Source organism: Ptiloglossa arizonensis, chromosome 2 (genome assembly GCF_051014685.1).
Source record: "Ptiloglossa arizonensis isolate GNS036 chromosome 2, iyPtiAriz1_principal, whole genome shotgun sequence".
NCBI lineage: Eukaryota > Metazoa > Arthropoda > Insecta > Hymenoptera > Colletidae > Ptiloglossa > Ptiloglossa arizonensis.
The window spans coordinates 15567300-15590044 of NC_135049.1; the positions used below are offsets into that span (position 1 = coordinate 15567300).

Consider the following 22745-nt stretch of genomic DNA (forward strand, 5'->3'; position numbering starts at 1 on the left):
GAACGAACGAACGAACGGTACGTATCGTTGTTTGTCGTCGTTCCCGCGGAGGAACTAATAAATTCGAGAAACACCACAGAGGAGGAAACTTCACCTCGTTCGACTGTGCAACCGTACGGAATGCTTTTTCCGTGTTACGTGTTACTCGTTAACGCTAATTAGCCCCTATCGCGACGACACGATCGCCATTATCGATATCGTAATTCGCGTAGAAAATGGTACCGCTTCCCGTGTGATATCTCCACGCGTGACGTTCGTTCGTTCGTTCGTTCGTTCGTTCGTTCGTTCGTTCGTTTCCTTTACCCCGTTCCTCGTGAAATAAATAACAGAAAATTTCGTTAGGAACGCGAAACGCGCCGTTAGCGGTTCTCATCGGTACCGGGGATCTATCGTTTCCAAAGTGTTCGCTCGATGCTACCGAGACGGTATTAATTGCCATTATCTAGCGGATTATCGTGCCCCGTTATGCAATCGAACGAATAATATTGCTAATACGCGCCACTTAACGTACGCTCCGCCTTTGGCAATTAATCGTGCTCGTATCAGTTTTTCTAATTGCCAGGATTATCTTCCAATATTTATTGAACATCCTTGCGCACATTTCGTGCCGGCTACCAGAAAACCGGTCTGGAACACGCGTTTCACGCTACGAAGGTGCACGCGCAAGCGCACATACGCGCACACGCGCGCACGCGGGCGCGTTAACCCATAAGTGCAACGAGATTGCATTTTTCCGATGAATTCGTCATCCCTTTGGAATTTCTCGGCGTTCCAGCTGACGGAATTGAAGCCAACGCTTCTACGAGCGATTCGACGCTTTGACGGCCGCTGTCACGTACGCGTGATCTCGCTGCCTCGATCGCGGTCGTTGTCCGTTCGTTTATTTAAATTTAGGATTCGTTCGATACAACGTAGCTACGTTTGCACCGTTTCAAAAAATTCTTTAGATACTCTGTGAATTTTAATGCAAAACTCGACAAACGGACACGATTCTACGATTCTAGAATTTTGTTTAATGTATAGTATCGAGAACGAGACGAGTAAAGTAAGATTCACGCGCAAGCATTCACGGGTTCGCGAACGTTTCGTTAAACGTTTAAATTTGAAATATCGAGGAATGGATAACGGAATTAGTCTTAGTTCGATGCGAGGTGAGAATAACCGAACGATGTTTACGTTATACGTTGATACAAGCTATGCTCAATGTTTTGTAACGGCTCAAAACGACCGCAAATTGTACGCTTTAGTAGCAACAGCTTACTTTCAGTTGTGCTCTGTATCGCGAAGCAACGGTCTACGATCTTCGAAATGCAAACATTTTCAAACGAATAATACGCTGATACACGGTTCGTTTATCATTTTTACGCGGATAGTGTGCGAACTACCGTTAGAGAATATCGACAAAGGTTTCCTAACAGAACAATACCACATCGCACAGCTGCGGTTAGATCTTTATCGTTGCCACCATAAATCATATATTTGTTGCAACATTTTAATAAAACATTTATGGACCTTTGTTTGTGCGATATTTTCGTCTTGTTTTAGTCACCGTGTACACCGGAAGTTGTACGGAAACCTGTGAGATACCTTGTATAACGTATATACGAGACCGCACTTTCTACTTGCTCGAAAATGTTGTAAAATCGTTACTCTTAGGGTGATCAGATCGATGAAAATTAAAACACAGGACGAGATGACTGTGAAAGAAAAAGTAAATCTTTTCGTATACTATTGCAAAAGAACGTAAATAAAAATGTTAAATTACAATATCGCGTTACATGATTGACGATTTCGAAATCGCGTATAAGAATCCAACCTCTTATCGACAAGTGGCTACAATAACGATTCACTATTTATTACACTCGTATCTCCGACTGCTGTTTACATACTGTAGTAACAGCACTACACGATTATGCGTCTGCGTTTGTATCTTCGGGTCTGATGCTCGCGAGCTCGTTCAGATACCTCGCGAGACGGTTCATAAATAGCAAACGAAGGTGAAAAAGATTGAATATTTGAAATTCGGGACGAATATTAGTCCCAAAAGTATATCTTTCGAAAATCGGTACGTCGAACCTAAAATAGAAACAAATGTTGAAAAATCGGGAGCTTTGGTCGCGATGGTTGTCCACGCGTGGATAGATCAAAATTAAGAAATGTTCGAAAACAGATGTGTACTCGATATGCAAAGGAAAAAGAAATCAGGGAATCGAAAGTGAACGTCCTGCAAAATTAAGAGATGAACTTATCGGAGAACTGGCGGTGTAGGAATTAGCAATAAAAAGAAACAAGGATTCGGTCGAAGATACGAAAAGAGAAATTTTTATTATCTTTTTCATTAAAATTTCTACCGACGAGAAAGCTCAGCACTAATTCTGCCCTCTTGGCGCAAATATCGCAGAGTCGAAACTTTTCGAAATTTCCGACGTGCTCCTCATCTGAATACGAAAGTATTGTGCAAGTTATTTAAATTAAATCCATTTATCAGGATCTCAGCACGGATGATTCGTTCGAAAGGAATTTCGGAGAATTCGCTCGAAATAAAAATGAGATTTTAAAAACGCGACCGTCTGACGATTCGCTACGAGATATATTCACCATGATTTTAATACAATTGAAACTGTGACTCCTTCGATTGTCTATATTTTGAATGGATGTTTAAAAAAACAACGATGGTAACACAGCGATTGTCGAGGAAGCGGAGAATTATTCACAGCATCGGAATAACGTAGCGATCTCATCGTGAAAAAAGAGGACAAGATCTTCGAGTTTCCAAAAGTAGGTTGGCAATGAATATTTTAAACGAAAGAAGGATTGTTACATGGATCTACCATCGCTGATTAATCGTAAGATGAAGTAAAATTCAACAATAGGTTTCTTCCTCGCCAGAATTATAAAGGAGGTTTCTTTTCTCTAGACGATATCTCAAAAGTTATTTACAGATCGACTTGAAATTTGAATACGCTATAAAAAACATATATATCTACAAAGTGAACCACCATCGATCCAAAAGTTGAAATATTCCCATCTTTTAACTATTTTAAACGGTCGAGAAACTCGATATTCCTTACCAAAGTGATAGTGTTTCTATCATTTTTAAAATGTTGGCACACATTAATTATCTTCTTGCCATTTTTTCCTTTGCAATTATACACATCTTTTCGAACGTTTACCGTACCCCAATTCCCGTAAAACTGTACCTCCATTCGATATTTACAATCATTCGTATCTATAACTCTTCCAAAACAAATGTCAAAAATAAAAACTGGTTCAGCATAGAAAAATTTCAACCAGCTCGAGTTAAAGAAAACGTTAGATCCATCGACCTTCTAGCTTTCCTAAACAAATCTGTAACATTATTTCCCTGTTCCCATATATTTACAACTGCTACGAAATCGAAACGAATCGTGAAATCAATCCCGGAGAATTTTCCTTCCGCCCTTCCAATCTATCGATTCGCCATGGAAAACTTAACTACTCTGTATCTCGTTTCGAGTATCTCGTTGCGTCCCTTTCGTCCGATCGTGGACATAATTCATGGATTATTTTTGGACGAGAGTCTCGGATGTTTCTCCAGTCGCGTTACGAGTCTCAGCGTGACGTTTTTCCGCTGTAGAAGATCACTCTTCTCAGTCGGGTGGTGTCGCGTCCGTCGTGTTGGTACAACGGTTCAGCATCCACTGGTTCGCGAGAGACATCGATTCTGTCGACCGTGGCCATTCGGTCTGTCGTGGCCTGGCAGCTAGTGTCCATTGTGAGATCGTGTGCCGTTATGAATCTCTAGTTATAAAACGGATCCTCCGTCTGCCGAGGTCCCGTCTCTCTCCGTAAAGCGCATAACTGTATCCTTTCCACGGGCACACGTGCACCGACGTCGCCGCCGCGCGAACGGAAGAAAGGGGACCGAAAAAAAAAGAGAAAAAAGAAGGAAACGAAACGAAGGGGGAGAGAATAAAAAAAAAAAAGAAAAAAAATAGGAACGAGGATGAAGAGAACGAATCCGGAATGACGCTCGGGACCAGAGAAATCTAATTTACGGCTCTGTATAAAATGCCCTCGAGGCTGCCGCGACTGTTGCACCGTTACGTGCTTCGATTCGCGGCGTTTTGCACGCCGCGGAGCGTTTATTTCCGCGACGCGCGCAGTCCTGTCCGCGAGGCCCGCGCTTCTTGCGCGATTAGGCTCGCCTGAACAGAGCGAGGACCGAGCGAGCAACGCGCGACAGGGAGAAACCCCCTCTCCGTTTCACGTATTCTTCGATTTCGACGAGCCTCGACAGCTGCTCGACTTATTAGTCCTTCGTTCGAATTATCGTGTCGTTTCGGAAGCTCCCGCGACACGCAGCTGCCGTGTTCCTCGCTCGAGTCCAAGTTTTCTCGTCAACCTCCGCGTGCTTTTATCGTCCACGATCTCCAACCGTCGAGGACGCGCGATCGAAAACAATTCGTTTCTCAATCTTGAGACGTTATGCGTCGATTGTACCGATGGTACCGTGAGTGTGCCCCCGAGGGGTACCGCGACGCGAGGGGAACCCGCGTCACGGCTCCGCCCATCTTACACGCAGCGTGACAAGATTCGTTGATGTACCTTGGAGAATTTTCGATTAATCCCTCTAATTTTCCCCCGGGTTGCGATCTTCTCGTCGTTCTCGCTCAACTCTTCGCGGCACGGTTGTTAACCATCGCGAGGCGGAACCTTCTTCGTTTCTAATCCACGATGTAATTTTAGCCGACATAGGTGGCAAAGTTTCAGGAAACGTTCAATTTCTTTCCGTATACGTACAAGCACTTTGTTTAGATCCGATAGTAACCGGGACGATTTAAATTATCTCAAATGGATGAAAATAAATGATGAAAATGATTTTTATGAAAATAAATGTACACTTGAATAATATATTGCATTCCCAAGAAGATTGCATTTCCAATCCAGTAATCTAGACGGTAATCTATGTTCCTTGGTATTTACGGCCGAGGAAGGATATTAAACGACACACTGGTCGATAGATGTCATTGTTTATAGATTATAGAAGAATTTATTGTAAGGTATATTTGGTTTGGAAAACTTTCAAGTTCCATCGCGTTTCTCTAATTCAATCTTTAGTTTACAAAAATTCATTTTAGCTCGTGTTTTGTCTAAGAAACTCAAACTTTAGTTCACACAAAATAAGTGTGCGATTAATGATCGGCTCGTAGTAATACTATTACACACTTGTATCAAACAAGCACGAAATATTCCAATGATCAAACATTCATTTTAACTCGCGTTGTATCTAAAAAACTCAAAGTTTATTTCACCTACAATATTTCAACTTGATTTTACTTCCAGAATAGGACCCGAAAAGAAAGTGTACGATTAATGTTCGACTGGTAATGACACCATCGTCAAAACCACACTTGCACCGAACAAGCGTGAAATTTTCCAACGATGAAAAATTCATCGTAGCTCGCGCGGTAGCTAAGAAACTCGATGTCGCGATTTCTGGATCTCGTTCGGTCTCGGTGGGTCGGAGAGGCGGTGTCGAATACTCGTGCGAATGGGCGGCCGTTGGAAAAGGTTCCGCCTACCGGGGACAAATGTTCCGAGCTGGCATCTATAGCTGTCGTCGCGCGGCAAATTACGACGGGTCGTGAGAACGTTTACCGGGTACAAGGAGAAGCGATTTTGCGTACAAAATCGACACTTCCGCCGGCAGCAGCGTTCGTATCCTTTGTTCTCTCCGAAAGACAAAGGAACGCGAGTGCTGTTGCACCTGGAATACCCAGCGCGCTGTGGACTCGGCTTTAGGAACTCCGTCTCTGGAATGCCGAGTCGCCGTGTGTAACGGGCATGGAATGCACGGGAGGAAGTCGTGCGCGCTCGCTGAAATTCACGTTCGATCGGCTGAAATTCAGCCACGCCAGCCAGCCTGATTTCCCATGCAGGACGAGGACCGCGGCATTGCTACACGTGCTTACACCCACGTGACGCGTTTACACGGAGCACCGGGCGACGACTTATGGGCACCCCGATCGTACGGAGGTGGTCTCGCCTGATTTATCGTTATTCGGTCGCACGGCGAGATCACTCGATGGCATACCTCAATCTTTCCGATGTCTTTTTAGCATTTCTATGGCCGAGCACGGGAAGACTCAAACGGTACCCACGTGTGGACCAAAGAGTTACGAGATTTAACGCTCTGAGGCCACCTATCTACGATATTACCGTATATGGAAAGATTACTCGTGACTGTCCGCATTCCCCTCGCTCGTGGCGCTACGTTCTTTTTCAATTCGACAATTATCCTTTTATGCATCCACGACGATGAAAAATTATTTCTCCGTTGAAGCGAATGTCTTCGATTACATTTGATCGGTTTACGATTCTGGTGACCTCTCGAGAAAAGATTTCAGCGCAATTGGATCGAAGAGTTTCGAGATTTCATCTACTATCTGTGTTACCGTACAGGCAAACGTTATTCGATACTGTTCGTGTTAGCCTGTTAATCCGAGACAGTTAAATATTTTTCGTTTAAACGATCGGTGCACGAATCTAGAACTCTTCATCGTTTGTACTCCAAAATCCTTAGAAACCAACCCAACGTTCAAGTCCAATCTCGTTTCCAGTTAGTCGAAGGTCAGTTCCAAGTCTGTACAGTTTACTTCATATTTGATGTTTATCGTTTATTTTCGTGTTTGTTCCTCCGTTACCGAGGTTTAATCGTGCTTCATCGCTGGATAGCATACCTCGATTTCGTGGACCTCCTTTCGGTATTCTTATAAGCGAGCTCGAGAAGATTCAAACGATTCGAGATGTACTGTTGAAATTGCCTGAGAACTCGTAGATCGTTGGTTTTATACCGATGCATATATTATATTTTAACGGTAGTTCCTAAGAACAACACGCATCGAAAGGTCTAAGGCTAACAATCGAGAAACGACTGTCTAGAAACGCTATGCCTTGATCGATAGGTGAGGTAGAGATCGTCTTCGAAAGCAACGCGACGAGTAGGCTACTTTGAAAATGCCAAGATTCGATAGCGCCAATGTTCGTTATTTAAATAAATATTTTCGTCGAAGTAGAGAACAGAGAATATTATTTTGGATGGTTCAAATTTCAAGTCGACCGTACAAACCAGTTTTGTGAAAAATTTCGTCAAATTACGTCCGAATAGTCAAAGGCGGTATTCTAAAACTTGTAAATTAAAAAAAAAAGAACAGGAAACGAAAGAAATGTCTCGAGACAGGAAAGATGTCTCCCCTTTATTCTTTGAACCACAATTGAAGTTATTTAAATTTTTCCTAGTAGGTTGAAAAACACCTCACGAAGGTATCAAAAAGATACAACATTTCTTAACCCACCGAGCTCCAAAGAGTGAATAAAAATTCGAGATAATTCTCGCGCCGCGTGTCAAAAGTGCACGCAAGAAACATTTGCAAGAGTTTGCATAGAATGATCTCAGAGTATGCAAAGCATCGGAATCGGTCGCGGATGATTCTCTCGACGTGCGATTTAAATGTTTTACACGGAACCGAGCGCGAATAAATGTGAAAATTGAGCGTGAAATTACCACGGGTGTCGGAGAAGAAAAGAAGAAGAAAAAAAAAGAAGAAGAAGAAGAAGAAGAAAAAAAAGAAAAAAAGAAACGATGTTCCTCGTTCGTGTTCGTCCCACATTGTTGCAAGTCGAATCGCGGCGGCGTATTGTTCTTGCGTCGATGCGAAACGATACGCCGAGGAACGATGGCAGAAGTTCTTCACCGTTTTTACGAGACGTTACTCACCAGGCGGCTTCCGGGATTCTCTCTCCCGGCGAGGGGTAGCCGAGTCGAAACGCAAGAAGCGGACGATGATCGTTTTGCAGTAACAGACCGAACGGTCTGCAAACGGCCCATTAAATCGTCCCGTGAACGATCGGGAACCGGCAATGAGATAACGATTCGTTCGCGCTAACTCGCCGCTACCGTGCACACGATTCATTCTATGTACAATCTATCGGCCAACAATGCCAAGAGTACCGTTTCCGTTTATCATCGGCCAGCGCGCCAAATTTGGCACCCACTACGCGGAATCGCGAACGCGTTACACGTCCCTGACCTGGCCATCGTTCAAACAATTATCGCGTACATACCGGTCCGCGAGACAACCGATCAACGTTCGAATACGCGATCGAGCACGGTGGACACACGCGTACGTCAAATTGGCAACTCGGTGCGGCTCGGACAGCTCGAGTACCATGGGAACTCGCGTCATGGGAATTGAATCCACGCAACGAACGCAAAAGGTAAAAATGATCTACCGAGTCGTTAACGGCGTTTACTCGACTGACAAGTGAGAGGTAAACCGGGTAGAACTGTTACTGTTACGGGGAACTGTATTGTAACCGGGATGCTTTTCGAATCGGAAGTGAAGTGTACAGATTTGGAAAAATCGACGAGCGAACGATCGAGAGCGATTTTAAGGGTGGTGGCGATAATAGATGACACGGGAACCTTTTTAAAATGTTCGTAATAGTTACTTTTACGTTACAGTATTCGAATACTGAACGGAATGATAGTTTTCTCGTGCAAAATTACGACAGTTAATTTTTCTCTTGGATAAGCTTCACGTGTATATATATATTTTGTAAGATTGGATCGCAAGTTTGGGGTAGTGATAGAGATATTAAACTAGAATAAAAGGAATGTAAGACAATCAATTTTCAAAATTGGTAGAAACAAGTTCTCTAGACGAGATTACACTTTGAAATTTCCGTTTCTAACGGATTGGACGTTATTTGCAATTCGTTCGGAGAAGTTTCTCCGCGGCACAATTTTATCGATAGGAAGGATTCGTTCAATTTGGTTTTTTCCCCCTAATAAGATACCGCAAAGGCAGCACCGACACTTGGAACGATCCGACACTTGATAAATCACGCGCAAACGGTCGTCGAATAAACGCTGCTCGAACTACATACATACGCTTGAAAAGACTTGGACGATAATCAGACGTTGCTGAAGTAATCCTGTTTAATTAAATCATTTCGGTGGACAGGCTTCACGGTAGAAAGCTACCGGATTGCGACTTTCTTCTAATTAATCCATTTGACTGTCCCTGTTTCACGACGGTTTTTCGCTAGGAGGTTGGAAACACGGAAATAAATGGCCGAGCGTGTTTAATAATGGATCTACACACGCTCAGCGATCTCGGTTGAAACGGTAACGGTGAACGGAATCGAAAATAAGCGTTCCTGGTGAGAGAGAAAAATGTAAAAACGTGGGCTCCGTAATTGGACGGCGGTAATTAACGAATGATAATGACCATAATGATTACGCCGATGACGGCGATAATAGGTAGCATCGCGTATTATGCTCGCCCCAGGAAAGTTTACGCGTAAATCGCCACGTTTCTCACATTTCTTTCAGTCAATCGACTAATTTATGGTTACCGTATCTTCTACTTTTTCAACGTTTATATCATCTGGGAACCTGTTCCTGTGTCAGCGGCTGGGTTACGAACAAACATTGAGCGCCAAGAAATAAAACGAAATAAGAGGAAATAAGAGGAAGAAGGAAAGTGTACCGTGCTGCATCAATGGGCCCGCAACCTTACGCACGCGCTTTCACGATAATACAGTAATACACGGTTAAGTGCTCGCTTTTCACCTCGAATGGACGGTTACGAGGACTCCATCGCGTTTGTTATTTATACGCCCTGAGGGACAACGCCACGCACGCGGCATCGAATCACAGATACGCTATAAAACATTTTATGTTCTATATAAATAGAAGCTTTCGTTCTACTTTCTCGAGAGCGTTACCAACGTATCGGCAATGGTTTCCCGATGAAAACGAGTACAAACACGACCATGTTCGGATTATTTTTAATTGTACCTGTTCGGCGCGCGATCCTCGCGATAGTGGCGCTCGAAATTCGAGTGGCGCGAAAAGTGGTCGTGTTTGGACTCGTTTTCATCGGGAAAACCCCAGTAATACGTTGACAATATTCTCGCGAATGTTCACCGAAAAATTGTTTAATTTTTCACCAGTGGGCTCGGAATCTCGTATGCTATTCTCGTAGAATAAAGACACTATCTCCAGGTAAATACGCAAGAGTGAATCAGATTCGGGCGCCACTTGTCCGACGAATACAGTGAAAATACACGTCGATTTGATTATCCTTTTCAATCGTCTCGGATCGATTTACGATCGTAGAGATCGTACACGAGCAATGATTAATCGCCTCAACCACTCACTTCGTGAGTCGCGACAACTGAAACGATCGTGAGTTTTTCACGGTGATCGAAGGAAAGCACTTTCTTGTTAACTTTCCACGAAGAGGAGCAGCCCTGGTGAAACTTTTACGCCCAGGCGCGAAGAATGAAGAAAGAAATTGTCGCGTGCCGTGCGGCCCCACCGTGCACGGTCACGGTCTGTATATTCTAATTTTTATTTTCATTTCAGCAGAATACGTATCCCAGCCAGATGGTACGCGTGATTGTGCGACGTGTCGTTGATGTATGCGCGCGATACACGTACGTGCGAGTTTTCGATGATTCGATTAGCGATTGCCTCAACAGCGAGACGTCACGGAAAAGTGGTCAGGCGTTTGAATGATAACGTCTCGGATCGTTAAACTCGAAGAATTAAGCGAGCAGAAACGTTTAATTCCCCGAGATGTCCCTGAACTACTTTCTATCGTGGTGCGCAACAAAACCATCAATTTCTATATTGCTCGAGGATCGTCTACGCAACTTCGTCGACCGTTAGTACGATACTCGATTCGAAAATTGGTGTAATTTTTCGATCCACTTAGATCGGTGCTTCGAAACGACGTATCCTCCAATCAGATTGCTCCAATTTCTCCGAGTCGTACTAGGCCTCGTTCCGTGTCATCGAATTTTGATTTTCGTGCTCCGAAACGCGAAACCTCGAAGCTTCTTAACTATTCCGAGACAAATTGTCGATTAATGGTACGCACAAGGGGATATTTTTAAACTCACTGTGAAAAATTGAAATAAGCGAACGCAAATTGTACGGTAGAATTACTAAGAATCTTGCGATTAAATATCTTATTCGTTTGTTTTTAGTTTCGGTTACTTTAGTTTGGGGCATTGTTGGTTAACAAATGTCATGCAAGGTTGGATATTTTTCAATCCATCGTGAAATATTAAAATAAGTGAGTGCAAATTGCACGGTAGAATCGTTAACATCTCATCTTGCAATTAAATACTTTATTCGTCCGTTTTTAGTTTCGGTTACTTAAGTTTGCATGGTTGATTAACAAATCTAATGCACGTTGGGATATTTTTCAATGCATCGTGAAAAATTAAAATAAGCGAGTGCAAATTGCACGGTAGAACCGCTAACATCTCATCTTGCAATTAAATCTTATCGGTCTGTTTTTAATTGTGGTCACTTTGTATCGTTTTATTTGTTTCCAAAGAAGAACCGTAGCTGAAGAAGTTCAAACGTCAGCTACCGGAGAATCGTTCGTTCGCTGCATCGTCGCTACTTTGTTTTTATACAAACGTTGTATAAGCGTTAAATGACCGAATCTCTCGGTGGGTTTCGTCGTAATTTCTACAGAGTAGTATATCCGAGATTGTCACCAGCTCGTGACCGAGAAACGCGTACATTCGTATACATCAGAAGTGAGAGTGGAACACCACGAAAGCGAGTGAGATTCGGTCAACGATGGTGGGGATAATTTTGTAACAACCCGAGAGACGGGTAGGTGAAATTCGATCGCTGTCGTCTCTCCGATTCGATCGACTTTGTCCAACGAAAACGATACGACGATCCGTGAATCGTTGTTGTTCCATTTCGAATTATCACGGTATATAGTTCGCCGTTTTCTAAACTATCCGCGTTAAGTTTTCCACAGTATCCGCAAATTGCGTTGAATTAAAAGTAAAATCAATAACGAGTTCTGTGGGTCTCCTCTCGGTTTAATTAAAGTTATTTATGGATATGTTTATGCATAAAGTTCGTGTGGCTCTTTAACTGATTATAATCAAACTTGAAATTGTCCGTAGAAATTGATCATCGTTACACCCGTTATTTCATATCCGGAATATTATAAACGTAATTGATGCGTGTTCATTAACGCGCGCGCGATAATTTACATTCCTAGATCTCGATTGCGTTGTACGACGCGACGCTTTAATAGAGCGGCCGTTCTTTTTTTTTCTTCTCTCCCTTTCTTTCCTCTCTTTTTATTTGTTATTCCGTATAATCGGGTTTAACAGAACTTGTTTAGTCGCCGTGATTAAAGTTTGTCGTACCAAGCCGATCCGAAACATCGTTCACGAATTTTTTTCCATCGTAATCCACAGATGTATCAATGTGTCCGGGTTGCGGAAACTTTAATCAGTGTGATTGCATGCGATCAAACGTGTTTCGAGCGTAGCTCATGCCAACTAATTAGTATCGAAAGTATCCTGTACCTTACTTTTATCAATTTCAAATACTTTACGACCGAGTTAATGAATAACACGGTAATATCGTTCTCCCAGATACAGAAACGGAATCGCGTATCTTCGACCCAACTTTATTAATACGCCTTGTTAGAATAAAGGAAGTTCCCGGAATAACAATTCCTTCTTTTTAAATTATTAACTCGTGAATGTTTTACGGCCGATTTCGAGGATTGTGAGAAGTTCCCGTGGAAAAGAATCCACTGTTTCTTTATGGCTACGGCATTAAGGATCCCTGGAAACCAATTTCTTTGAAATTTAAATTCATCGATAGTGTGTCTCGTTGAAAATGGAATTCAATGTTAAGAATAAAAGTACGGAAGTACATCTATTCTAAAAGCAACAGTTTCGAAGTAATTCAACTTCGAACACTGCGCGTGCGCGTGTGCGTAAATGGATTACGTTTCCAATACAGCAAAACCTAGATAGTTGCAAAAGAACAACAAGGAAGTTCGCCTCTACAATGTGTACCAACTACTTCTCGCGTAATCTACCAACGATCCGCTTTTACTTCGAACGGAAGACATTTGTTGCTCATCTTTTTCACTTGTCAACGCAACACGATAAACGAGGTTACATCGATCGAGGTTCCATTGTACCTTGGTACCCGAGTATCTGGAAAACAGTTACAGGATACCTCAACTTGTACTTGCGTTCTCAACATCCGTATCTCTGTCAAAGTATAAGTGTCTTTTTAATAGAGAAAACTACGTCTATTGAAAAACCCAGTGTTAAATTTTCTGTACCCTCTGTTCGAAACTGTAGAGACCTCGAAGAGTCGCGTTCGAATTTGTCTCGAGAACGCGGACAATTCTGAAAGACGACGAACAAGTTTTCCATTGCTTCGAAACGTCAAAATATTTGATCAACGAAAACTGCGCTCACGATTATCACAAGTTAGATTGTGAAAATGGTATATTACTCTCTAAAATTGCGTGTCGAGTGTATCTCACAAAATTGGCAACAGTTGATAATTTCGTTCCGCGAAAACCGGTGGAGAGCGAGAAAAAAAAGAGAAAAGTCGAGGTATCGCTGCTCCAGATCTCCATCCAAAAAAAGAACAAGAAAAAAAAAAATTGATTACCACCGTATCGAAACCGTGCGTTATTGAAGCGACCAGTTCCCAACTAAACACCGTGTACAACTGTTCCAGGCTGTCGGGCCAACCAGATTTAGAAGATACCGCGAACGTGGTGTATTTCTCTTTGAACAAAATTGCATCGTTGCCACTTTCTAAGACCGTTTTAATCAATACGATTCCTATCTACCAGTTTGCTTATCTGTAATTACAAGCGATATAAAGAGGGCAATTAATATTCGTTCATTAGCCGTAGAGCGAGCGGTTTGCATCCCCGTGCGTGATACGTATAGCTGCCGGTGGTTGGTTATTAAACGAGGATAGTCGGGGTTCTCGTAACCGATAGCCACGTTGCGTCGGACTAGTTTCACCGACTCCCGCTCCTCGTTTCTTTCCAAGCCCTTTTACCTAGGGTCTTAATCCACCTGGCCCGGTTCCGCAGGCTTGGGTCCTTTTAATCGATCGTTCCACCGCGGATAGAATCGAAGCCGTGCAAACGTCCTCCGATTAAACGTGGGGAACGGTGTACCGGTCGCGGAAACGGTTTATTAGCATCAGAAGGCATTAAATCGCTCAGTACATCGGGTACAACGTAAATTGGTACCGAGTTACAAGTTGCGTTTAACGAGTCGTCGTCCCCCCTCCCTTCTCTCCTCACGTACTACGAAGCGGTCCCAGTCGTGTCCTGAGAAACGGATTACGCCGGCCGCGGGGGTAACAGGGAGAAAAAGAACCGCTCGCGTCGCGTATTTACGTAAATTGGCGCGTACGCCGGGTAATAAAATCATTAAGGAGGATCTGCGGACGTGAAATCCGAGCACCGTTACGTCCGTCGAGAATGGGAATCGAACGGCTGATTTACTTAACCGCGGAATGGCAAACCGTACCCCCTCCCCATCTTACTCCCCGCCTATTATCGGCAGACTCAACTCGCCGGGAATAAGAACACGCGTATCGTTCGCAGCACGTTACGTTCCCGGTTCGTTCCCCGGCCAGTGGCGTCCACTCTTAGGGAACAAGAGCGAGAGGGTATTCCCTTTCGTTGGTTCGCAGCCTCGTGTACGAACCGTGACACAACGAGAGGGTTGGACACGAAATCTCATCGTTCTTTTATTCCGCTCTCCTCGTAACCGGAGGTGTGTTCAGCATCGGCGAAGAGAGCGCGAACAGAGAAACGAGAAACGGTGAAAACGAAACAGATATAGTCGCTACCCAGTCGGGTGAGTTTTTCCCTCTACAGGATGATGACGATCGCGGACAACTTTAATCCTTAATTGCACAGTCTTCGGGCAAAAGTTGCAAATAAAATTGAAAGAGATTATCCTAACCGTTATAATAAGCAGACTGGGGAATACATTGAAATTGACAAAAACATGGAAAGATGCCTTTAGGTGCCTTGGAGGGTTTATTTATTTTTTTTTTAAAGGCGATGCTGGTTTTCGTCGTGTCTCGTCTGCGACGAAATCTTTGCAGTTGTTGGAATAATATGGAATAATTTTCGATTTTTTTTTCTTTTCTAGAAATATATGGAACAATTTTTGATTTTTCTTCTTTTCTAGAAATATATGGAACATTTTACTATTTTTTTTCTTTTCTAGAAAGAAAAATAAAATATTCCATATTTTTCTATCTTTTTTCTTTTCTAGAAAAATATGGAATATTTCTAGGAAAATATTCCATACTTTTCTATCGAAATAATTTATTTTACCGGTACGGTAAATTCTTGTACCGAGGGAAAAAGAAATTTGGCTCGTTATTACTCTTAATGCGCACGTGCGTGTATTGTCAATCTCGAGCATTCGTGTTCAGCGGTTTCGCTTAGAATCGTTCGAGTATCTTTGTGTTTGATATCATTTTCATCGCAAGAGCCGCGTCGATTCGTTTGAAGTAATTTCACGAAGTGAAAAATAGAAAACTTTTACTTTTCTGCTTCGGTGATTCGCTACTAACGAGTCATTAGTAACTCGAGACACCCTCGATAGCGTGTCGGAGATAACGCCGAAGCTCGCTCCGAGCTAGCAATTCCAGAAAGTGAGTTGTCACGATTTCGGTCTCTCGCTCGCACGTACCGTTCCTCACCCTGTCTCGCCTAACGCATACGAGCGATCGAACGTCATCTACCCGCCCCTCGGGATGTCAAAGCCCATTTTCAACTTCGTCGCAACTCGAGATACGGAATACAAGATGACTCTACGCAAAGTCTAGCCAGCCGAGACACCAACGATCAATTTTCAACTACCTGTCCCTCGAGTCATCGCACATTCCGCGACAACGTGAAATTCGGTGATAGAATCTAGCTAACCGGAAAGAATACAAATATCAAATTCAATCTGTAAATCTCTCGAACAAAAATGAACAAAATTTGATTCGAGTAAAGATCGGTTTCTAGTCCGTGACAACCCGAAGGACAACACTGTCCCGGCCATCGTATCGAAACGTAGAATTTTACTCGAACGCTGTTCAAGAGTCCAATTTTCCGTCGTTCCCCCTCTCTACCGAATCGTATTCGCGTAAAACGAAGGTTACCGATTTGAGGTTAACGACACGGTCCACACCGCGCGAATCTGTTTCTCGTTCATCGAACGATTCGTCTTCCGTATCGATTATTATACGACGAAATCTCGCGTCGGTGCGCGTGTGAACCGTAACGAAACGCGCGTCGAGACCGCGACGCGCGCAATTTCACGCGCAAAATGTCCCTGACACGGATCGCGTGTTCGAAAATTTCGCCTCCCGATCGATCCGCTCGTTCCGAAAAACCGAATCCTCTCTGTTGGTGAACGGACAGTCGAACGATACGCGTAATTTATCACGCTCGCGCGCGATAAATTAACGTACACGTTAATTTCACCCGTTCTAAATAATTACACGGTGTACGCGTTGCTTGTTCGCAGGAGTTTTGCATACGCCCACGACGTTACGCAATCTTCCTCTTTGGTTACTGAATCAACGACGGTTCAGCTAACGGTGGAACGATCGATCTCCTTCGAGAGCTGTCGCGAGAGCGTCGATCGAGACACGCGCAGGAAACGTTGTTCAGCTGTGTAGTATCGTAACCCCACCGGTAACGCGACTCGTTTCACCGTGGTTTCTTTGTCTCGCGAAGATATTTCATAATTAGTATTCGCCGCGGACAAGTCGTGGAGGAATAATAGTCCCGATTCCACGGCTTGTTTTTCGAACTCGTTCCGCGACGCGGATGGTTTTCATTCGGAGAACAATGGCTCCTGCTTCTTCGTCGTCGTCGTCGATGTACGCAACCGGGCTGAATAATAAACTCGGCGCGATCTTAAGCGAGAAAACGCGCCCGAGTGGATTTTGCGTTGAAAAAACGTGAAAAAGAAAATAGAAACGTGGAGTTTCACGAATTTTTCATTTTACGCGCGTGCACGCGCAGAAAGGACGCGCGCCACGCGTGCATACGCGAACACGGTACGGGGAATCCCCCGATTCGTTTTGCACTTGCGCAGTGAATCGAACAGTTGGGCGAGATCGGTTCCATTTCTCGCGGTACGAGAACCTACGATCGGAACTTATGAAACGCGTGATCGGCGTTTGCTCAAAGGGAGTCGATCGCGAGTAATCTGAAGGGAATATTCCAGAGTGAAAAATTACCATCGGTCGCGTTCCCGAGCACGATAGAATCTTTGATAACGCGTGTTTCCGTTATCGAACGCGTTACCGCATGGATGGAAAGTCTACCGATATTTCATATTTTTCATTTCTTTTTTATCGTTCGTACGATTGTTTCGTGACAAAAAATTTGGCGTAGATTCAGATACAGTCTGATACTCGATTTGTAAGATGTCTACCCATAAACCATACTTAATATTTTTAATTTGTTTTTTATCGTTAGTAGGATTGTTTCGTGACAAAAAATTCTGTGTAGATTCAGATACAGTCGGATACTTAGTTTGTAAGATAGTTTCGGGATCGTGATCCGATCTCAACGAACACCGAGGAATTTCACGATTCGATTCGATCGGAAGTGATTTCGAAAAAAAAAAGGAAGGCATGGTTGGTTACCTGTATTCCCTTTCGAGTCACACGTGTTCCACGTTCAATTGTACCGGCGCATGTTTCGAAGGGCACATGAGATATTGAATTTGTTCACGAGTTGGCACGAGGAACGAAATCGACGATCATTTTTGAAAAGAGGTGCCGAACTGTCACGGTTCTCGTAACACCGAGGCCCGGCGAGAGAAGAAACGGACATTCGTCGAGGCGATCCGCTCCTCGAGACGACCGGAGGTTTACTGACACCGGCGCCTCCACCTGCTCGTAATGTAAGCCAGGTTTCAGTTTATCCTGTGATGCGTCACGTAGAGGGGCAGAAAGGACAAACTCGAGTAGCTCGTAGTCGATAATCGGCCGTTTTCTTGCCGTATGCATGTAGAATGAGCACGAAACGGGCATCAAGTGGTAGAACTGGCCACTGGAATATTCAATCCTCGCCAGTGACGCGAGACGACTGCAACAGTTATTGCACCGTTGCGATCTTACTACGGACATTCGAGTTTTAATCGATTTTCTTGGAATTTTAAATCGAATTCCTTTCCGTCGACTAAGTTCGATCGAGATAAAAATAATCGATCGCGTGAGAACTCGCGAAAGAAGAAAAAATCGAAATGCATGCATTATTGTAACTATATGAAATCAAAGTAGATATAGGTTTACGAACGATCTTGTATATTTCTGTAACTTATGATGGAAAATAAGTTCTATTTTATTGTTTATAGTATTTAAAAAATTTCATTAGAAACAAAGGGACCAGAATTTTGGAAGAATTGTTATTTATACGTGAACATTTTTTTCAATCTTCGTTTTATGTATTGGTTGCTTAGAAAGTACCCTAAGTGACCACATGGCGCTGCACGCAACAGGTAAGTGTGGTGACATCTATGACACAGAGGATGAAACTATTGTACACTATTTCCTTCGAAGGTAATTACTTTTTTCATTTCGTAGAAATTTAATATTTTAATACTCCTGAGAAGTATTATAAGTCTGTTTACGATTGAAAAAATAGTGCGACGTTAATATACCAATTGTGGTAATACTGACATTAATGGTAAATAAAATCTTCCAGGTTTTGTGTAAAAATTCATGTTACAGTACGGGCGTTTGAATTCTAGCCACCATTTTCAGCCAATCAGATTCGAGCTTTTATCCGTTAAATTCATATTCTATCCAAAACCGTTTGAACGGTCACGGTTTACGCGTCCCTTGAATTTCTTCCTCTGAATTTTCGTTTTTCGAGTTAATTAAAGTGTTTGCATTGTTCAAATTGAAAAATAATGTGAAAGTGATACGAGAAGAACAATGTGTATTATGTTTTACCACGAATAGGTTAATAAATTCGGTGTAATATGAGTTGAAAATTGTCTACTCTTCCTGCATTACAAAGAACGATATAGCACAGTACGGGTTTAACAATTTCTCCTCGATTTTCTTGATTTAGACTCGATTGTAAATTTATTTGTGTTTTAATATGGGAATAATTAAAAACAAATACATAAATAAGAATAAAATTTTTATGGAATAAAGCAAAATTAAATATTTAAAAAAAAAAAGAAAATCCATTTTTGAACCGTTTAAATTGTACTCTTAATTAAATATAAATGTTATTAAATAGTAATTGCAAAATTACGCGAGTGAATAATAATAAATAGATCGAATATATTGTTAAAATAGAATGTAATTTGTTAAAAATTAATTACTTTTGTTGATTCTTATTATTCTCCGTTAATGAAATATAATTGACATTTTGCAAAATTAATTGTAACATTGAAATAATTAATTGCTATTAGAAATTCATTAATAACTCGATTAAAACACATTTCCTTATGGTGTGAAAATAAAATTTGAATTTTTTCTTTTAATTAAGATATAATTTAAATTTACGATTTTTCGTATTATTAAAATATTAAAATAAATTATAAGTGTCTCCTATGCTGGATCCACAACGAACAAAAAAATGTAAGTTTACACCGAAGCTTCAAAAAAATAGTTAAATAAAGTCGAAGTATTCGTGTGTAATTAACGAAACATAAATTTACTTTTATTTGTTTCAGAATTTAATAATAAATAAACACGCAACAGTGAAAATCAAGTATGCACCCAGATGGAGGTTTTACCTCAATAAAAACGTAAGTTTTATTATTCGGTAAACAAATTAAACTATCTAGATTGCTTCTTATCAAATGACACTCGTATTCTAAATCTAATATTTGATTCAAAATTGCTGTACCAACGTTAAAGATTATGTGTACATATAAGGGCATACATGACAAAAAATAATATTATACACATACGTGTAGAAAATAAAAATAATTCTTATTTTGCCAATAAAAAATATAGCTAGTGATATTTTATAGAAATTAACGTTAGATCACTGATTTCAGATATCTCTATCAATCTCCTAATGACTGATAGTCTACTAGCAGGATAATATATTAAATTGCGGACTGTCGTCGTTCGAGCTCGTCGTATACTCACCAGTCCGGTGAGTCAGTTATCATTTCAATATTTTATTATTCTATACACGCGAATATGTCGATACACAAGAGAATATGAACATGTGTAAAAAGCAATTAGGAATTAATTTATTGTTTGTCCTATATACTTATCCTATATATTAGATTATAATATATATTTAGGGTAGAAGTTAGACAATCTTCAAATTTCACAGATATATTAATGATTTTAATTTAATTCCGATTATTCGATTTGTTCTATTATTTTCATATACTTGCATATGACAAAGTAAATATATCAAATTCTTTTCTTATGTATTTAGATTGTTGAAATTTATTATTTACGAAATATTGCGTTAAATTGCATACACGATAAAAGTTCTATACCATAATATTATATAGAATATTTTAAAATACAGAATATCATTAAAATTCAAGTAATTTAATTTCATACAGTCCATGAATTTCAATTCGATATTATATCAGATCTTGAATATAATATTGTATATTAATTATTAGAAGCATCGTAATGGACGCCATCTTTTTCAGTTAATTTCAGCTTTGGTAAGTGTTTTTTTTAAGTACTATTATTGTATGTATTTTTTAAAGCATAATTATTGTGTTGCACAAATGCCGATGACGAAGGCCCCTCGCATTTTTTTTTTTATAGTAGGCCCACTTATCTCGTGTAAAATCGTTGAGTATGTTCTTTTGTAATTTTCTTTAAGTATAGGAACATACGCAAATAGGAATATAAAAACAATTAGAAAGCGCTACACGAAACGTGTATAATCTAATAGAGAAGTGTTTGAGCATTACCTTCGATAGAGAAATTTATTTAAAATATTTCACGAATCGATCATTCTTTTCCTACTTTATCTCAATACTTTTTTACGTAAAATAACGAGAAGTTTCGATTTATGGAAATAAAGATGCATTTCCATTAAAAAAAAAAAATAATACGATTGTCGAATGCACATGTACCGTTGCACTTGCAACTAAAATATGATCTTACAAATGTAATATTCTCTCAACTATTCATCTTCTTTCTTCGACATGTTTCTCTAACTGCACTAATAACGGAGTTACGACCTGAAACAGTTACGGACCACCCTGCATAGACAGGTAGTTTATCTCTGATGTATACGGTTTAGATAAAAGTAGAAAGGGTCAAGATTCTATCTCTCACATTTCTCATTCGGATAGGATTAAAAATCATGTAAGAAGTCTACGCTGGAATTTATTAATTAGGATCGATTAATGTTCCGTTAATTCGCGTTTTCAGTCCACATAACCTTTTCGCCGCGAGGCTCTGGCAATCAGTCTTGTCGTATAATCATTAATTTCGTCGGGAATCACTATTGCTCGACGTGTAATCTTTAACTGCACGGCAAACGATAAGAACTAATTGGCTCGAATCACGTTTCGTATTAACGGATCGTACTCGTTCTTTTTGTTTCCGTGACTGTTGATCCAAATTTCAAGAAGCTACAATTAATATTAATATCGTAATCGCCAATATCTTACAAAAATTGTTCGTTCGGTCCTTTAAAATCTTTCGCACGATATTCGTAGCAATGTTCCGGGTAAAACGAAACAGATAAGTAAATTGTAATTTACGTTACCTATCGAGTGTAAGGCTGTCCTGTCGGTAAGTGCATCTATTGCAACCGCTGCATCTCGACGATAAGTCGGTATCGCGATCGGTATCATAGGAACGCTCTTGATCCTTCCGATGGTCAGCTACGATACTCCACGTTCTATGTATAAGGTAAAACAGATAAAGCGATTTGCCTCGTCGGCAAGGCTGCGACCTGGTATTCCCCATGCTGCCTGCCTATTCTCTTCACTTTCGTAAATTTCGCAGTGCCACTCGGAATCGGATCACAAAGACACGTGTTTTCGATCACTTGCTCGGATACGTGAGAATATTTTCTACGATATTTCTGCGCGAAGTGTTCCATCCAGGGATCGAATTCGAGATCGACGTAACCTCGAGAGGATCGTGGGATTCCTAACCGCGCGATCCTCGCGTGTTATTGTTCTTCGATCGTCAAAGTCACCTTATGCGTACGCAATAACACTCGAACGTCTTACAACACGAATCCGTATCGTTTACCGATACGAATAGAACGGTAACTACAAGGAATGCAGTTCCATAGAAGCGTCTCTTCGCGACGATTTTCACGAACGATTTTACGTTCCCTCTCGTTCGATTCGCTCGAACGATTATAACCTATTCATAATTCGTACTGTCTACGCATACGGCGTTTGCATAGTTCGCTTCACCCCTCCGCCGCGAGATCTGTCTCATTATCGGCCAGATACCTCGCCCGATACGCCCACATTCCTCGGACAATGAGGAATTTTTCTCGCGCGATGTCTCACCGATATCGCGGTATCTGCGGCATTGTCTTTGCCCTCGCGATTGTGTTCAGACTTGCGTAATTACGGTGCCGGGGCGACGTCCCGGCGGAAGGAACGTTTATAAAATAGCTACGCGCCGCGCCACTTCCTCGTACGCAACGATCGAAAAGGATTAAAGCGCGCCTTTACGAGGCGTCTTTATTAAGATATCGCGATATGCAGATTCATAAATTGTCCTTAAGGCTTTTACGCTGGCCGTGGTTTTATCGTTCCACGGTTCTACTCGGGTTGTCGATCGTTTATTTGCAACAGTTTGCCAAGAGACGACCGGGCATCTTTATCGACCGGTATCCACGGCACAGGCACGCATAGCGGAAGCGTTTCTCGCTCGC

At 41.6% G+C, this 22745-nt stretch overlaps 1 protein-coding gene across 2 annotated transcripts in view; it reads right to left on the reverse strand.

The window, feature by feature from the left end:
* Mwh (multiple wing hairs) overlaps positions 1-21814 on the reverse strand; it is a 71743-nt gene extending 49929 nt beyond the window's left edge. Inside the window, exon 1 of one of the 2 annotated variants that reach the window (XM_076327055.1) lies at positions 21612-21814. In XM_076327055.1, coding sequence (XP_076183170.1) covers positions 21612-21814 — 203 coding nt within the window. Of the gene's footprint in view, positions 1-17536; positions 17738-21611 lie in introns of those variants that run through there. The other variant, XM_076327056.1, reaches the window with a different exon arrangement.
* Between the last annotated feature and the right edge of the window lie 931 nt (positions 21815-22745).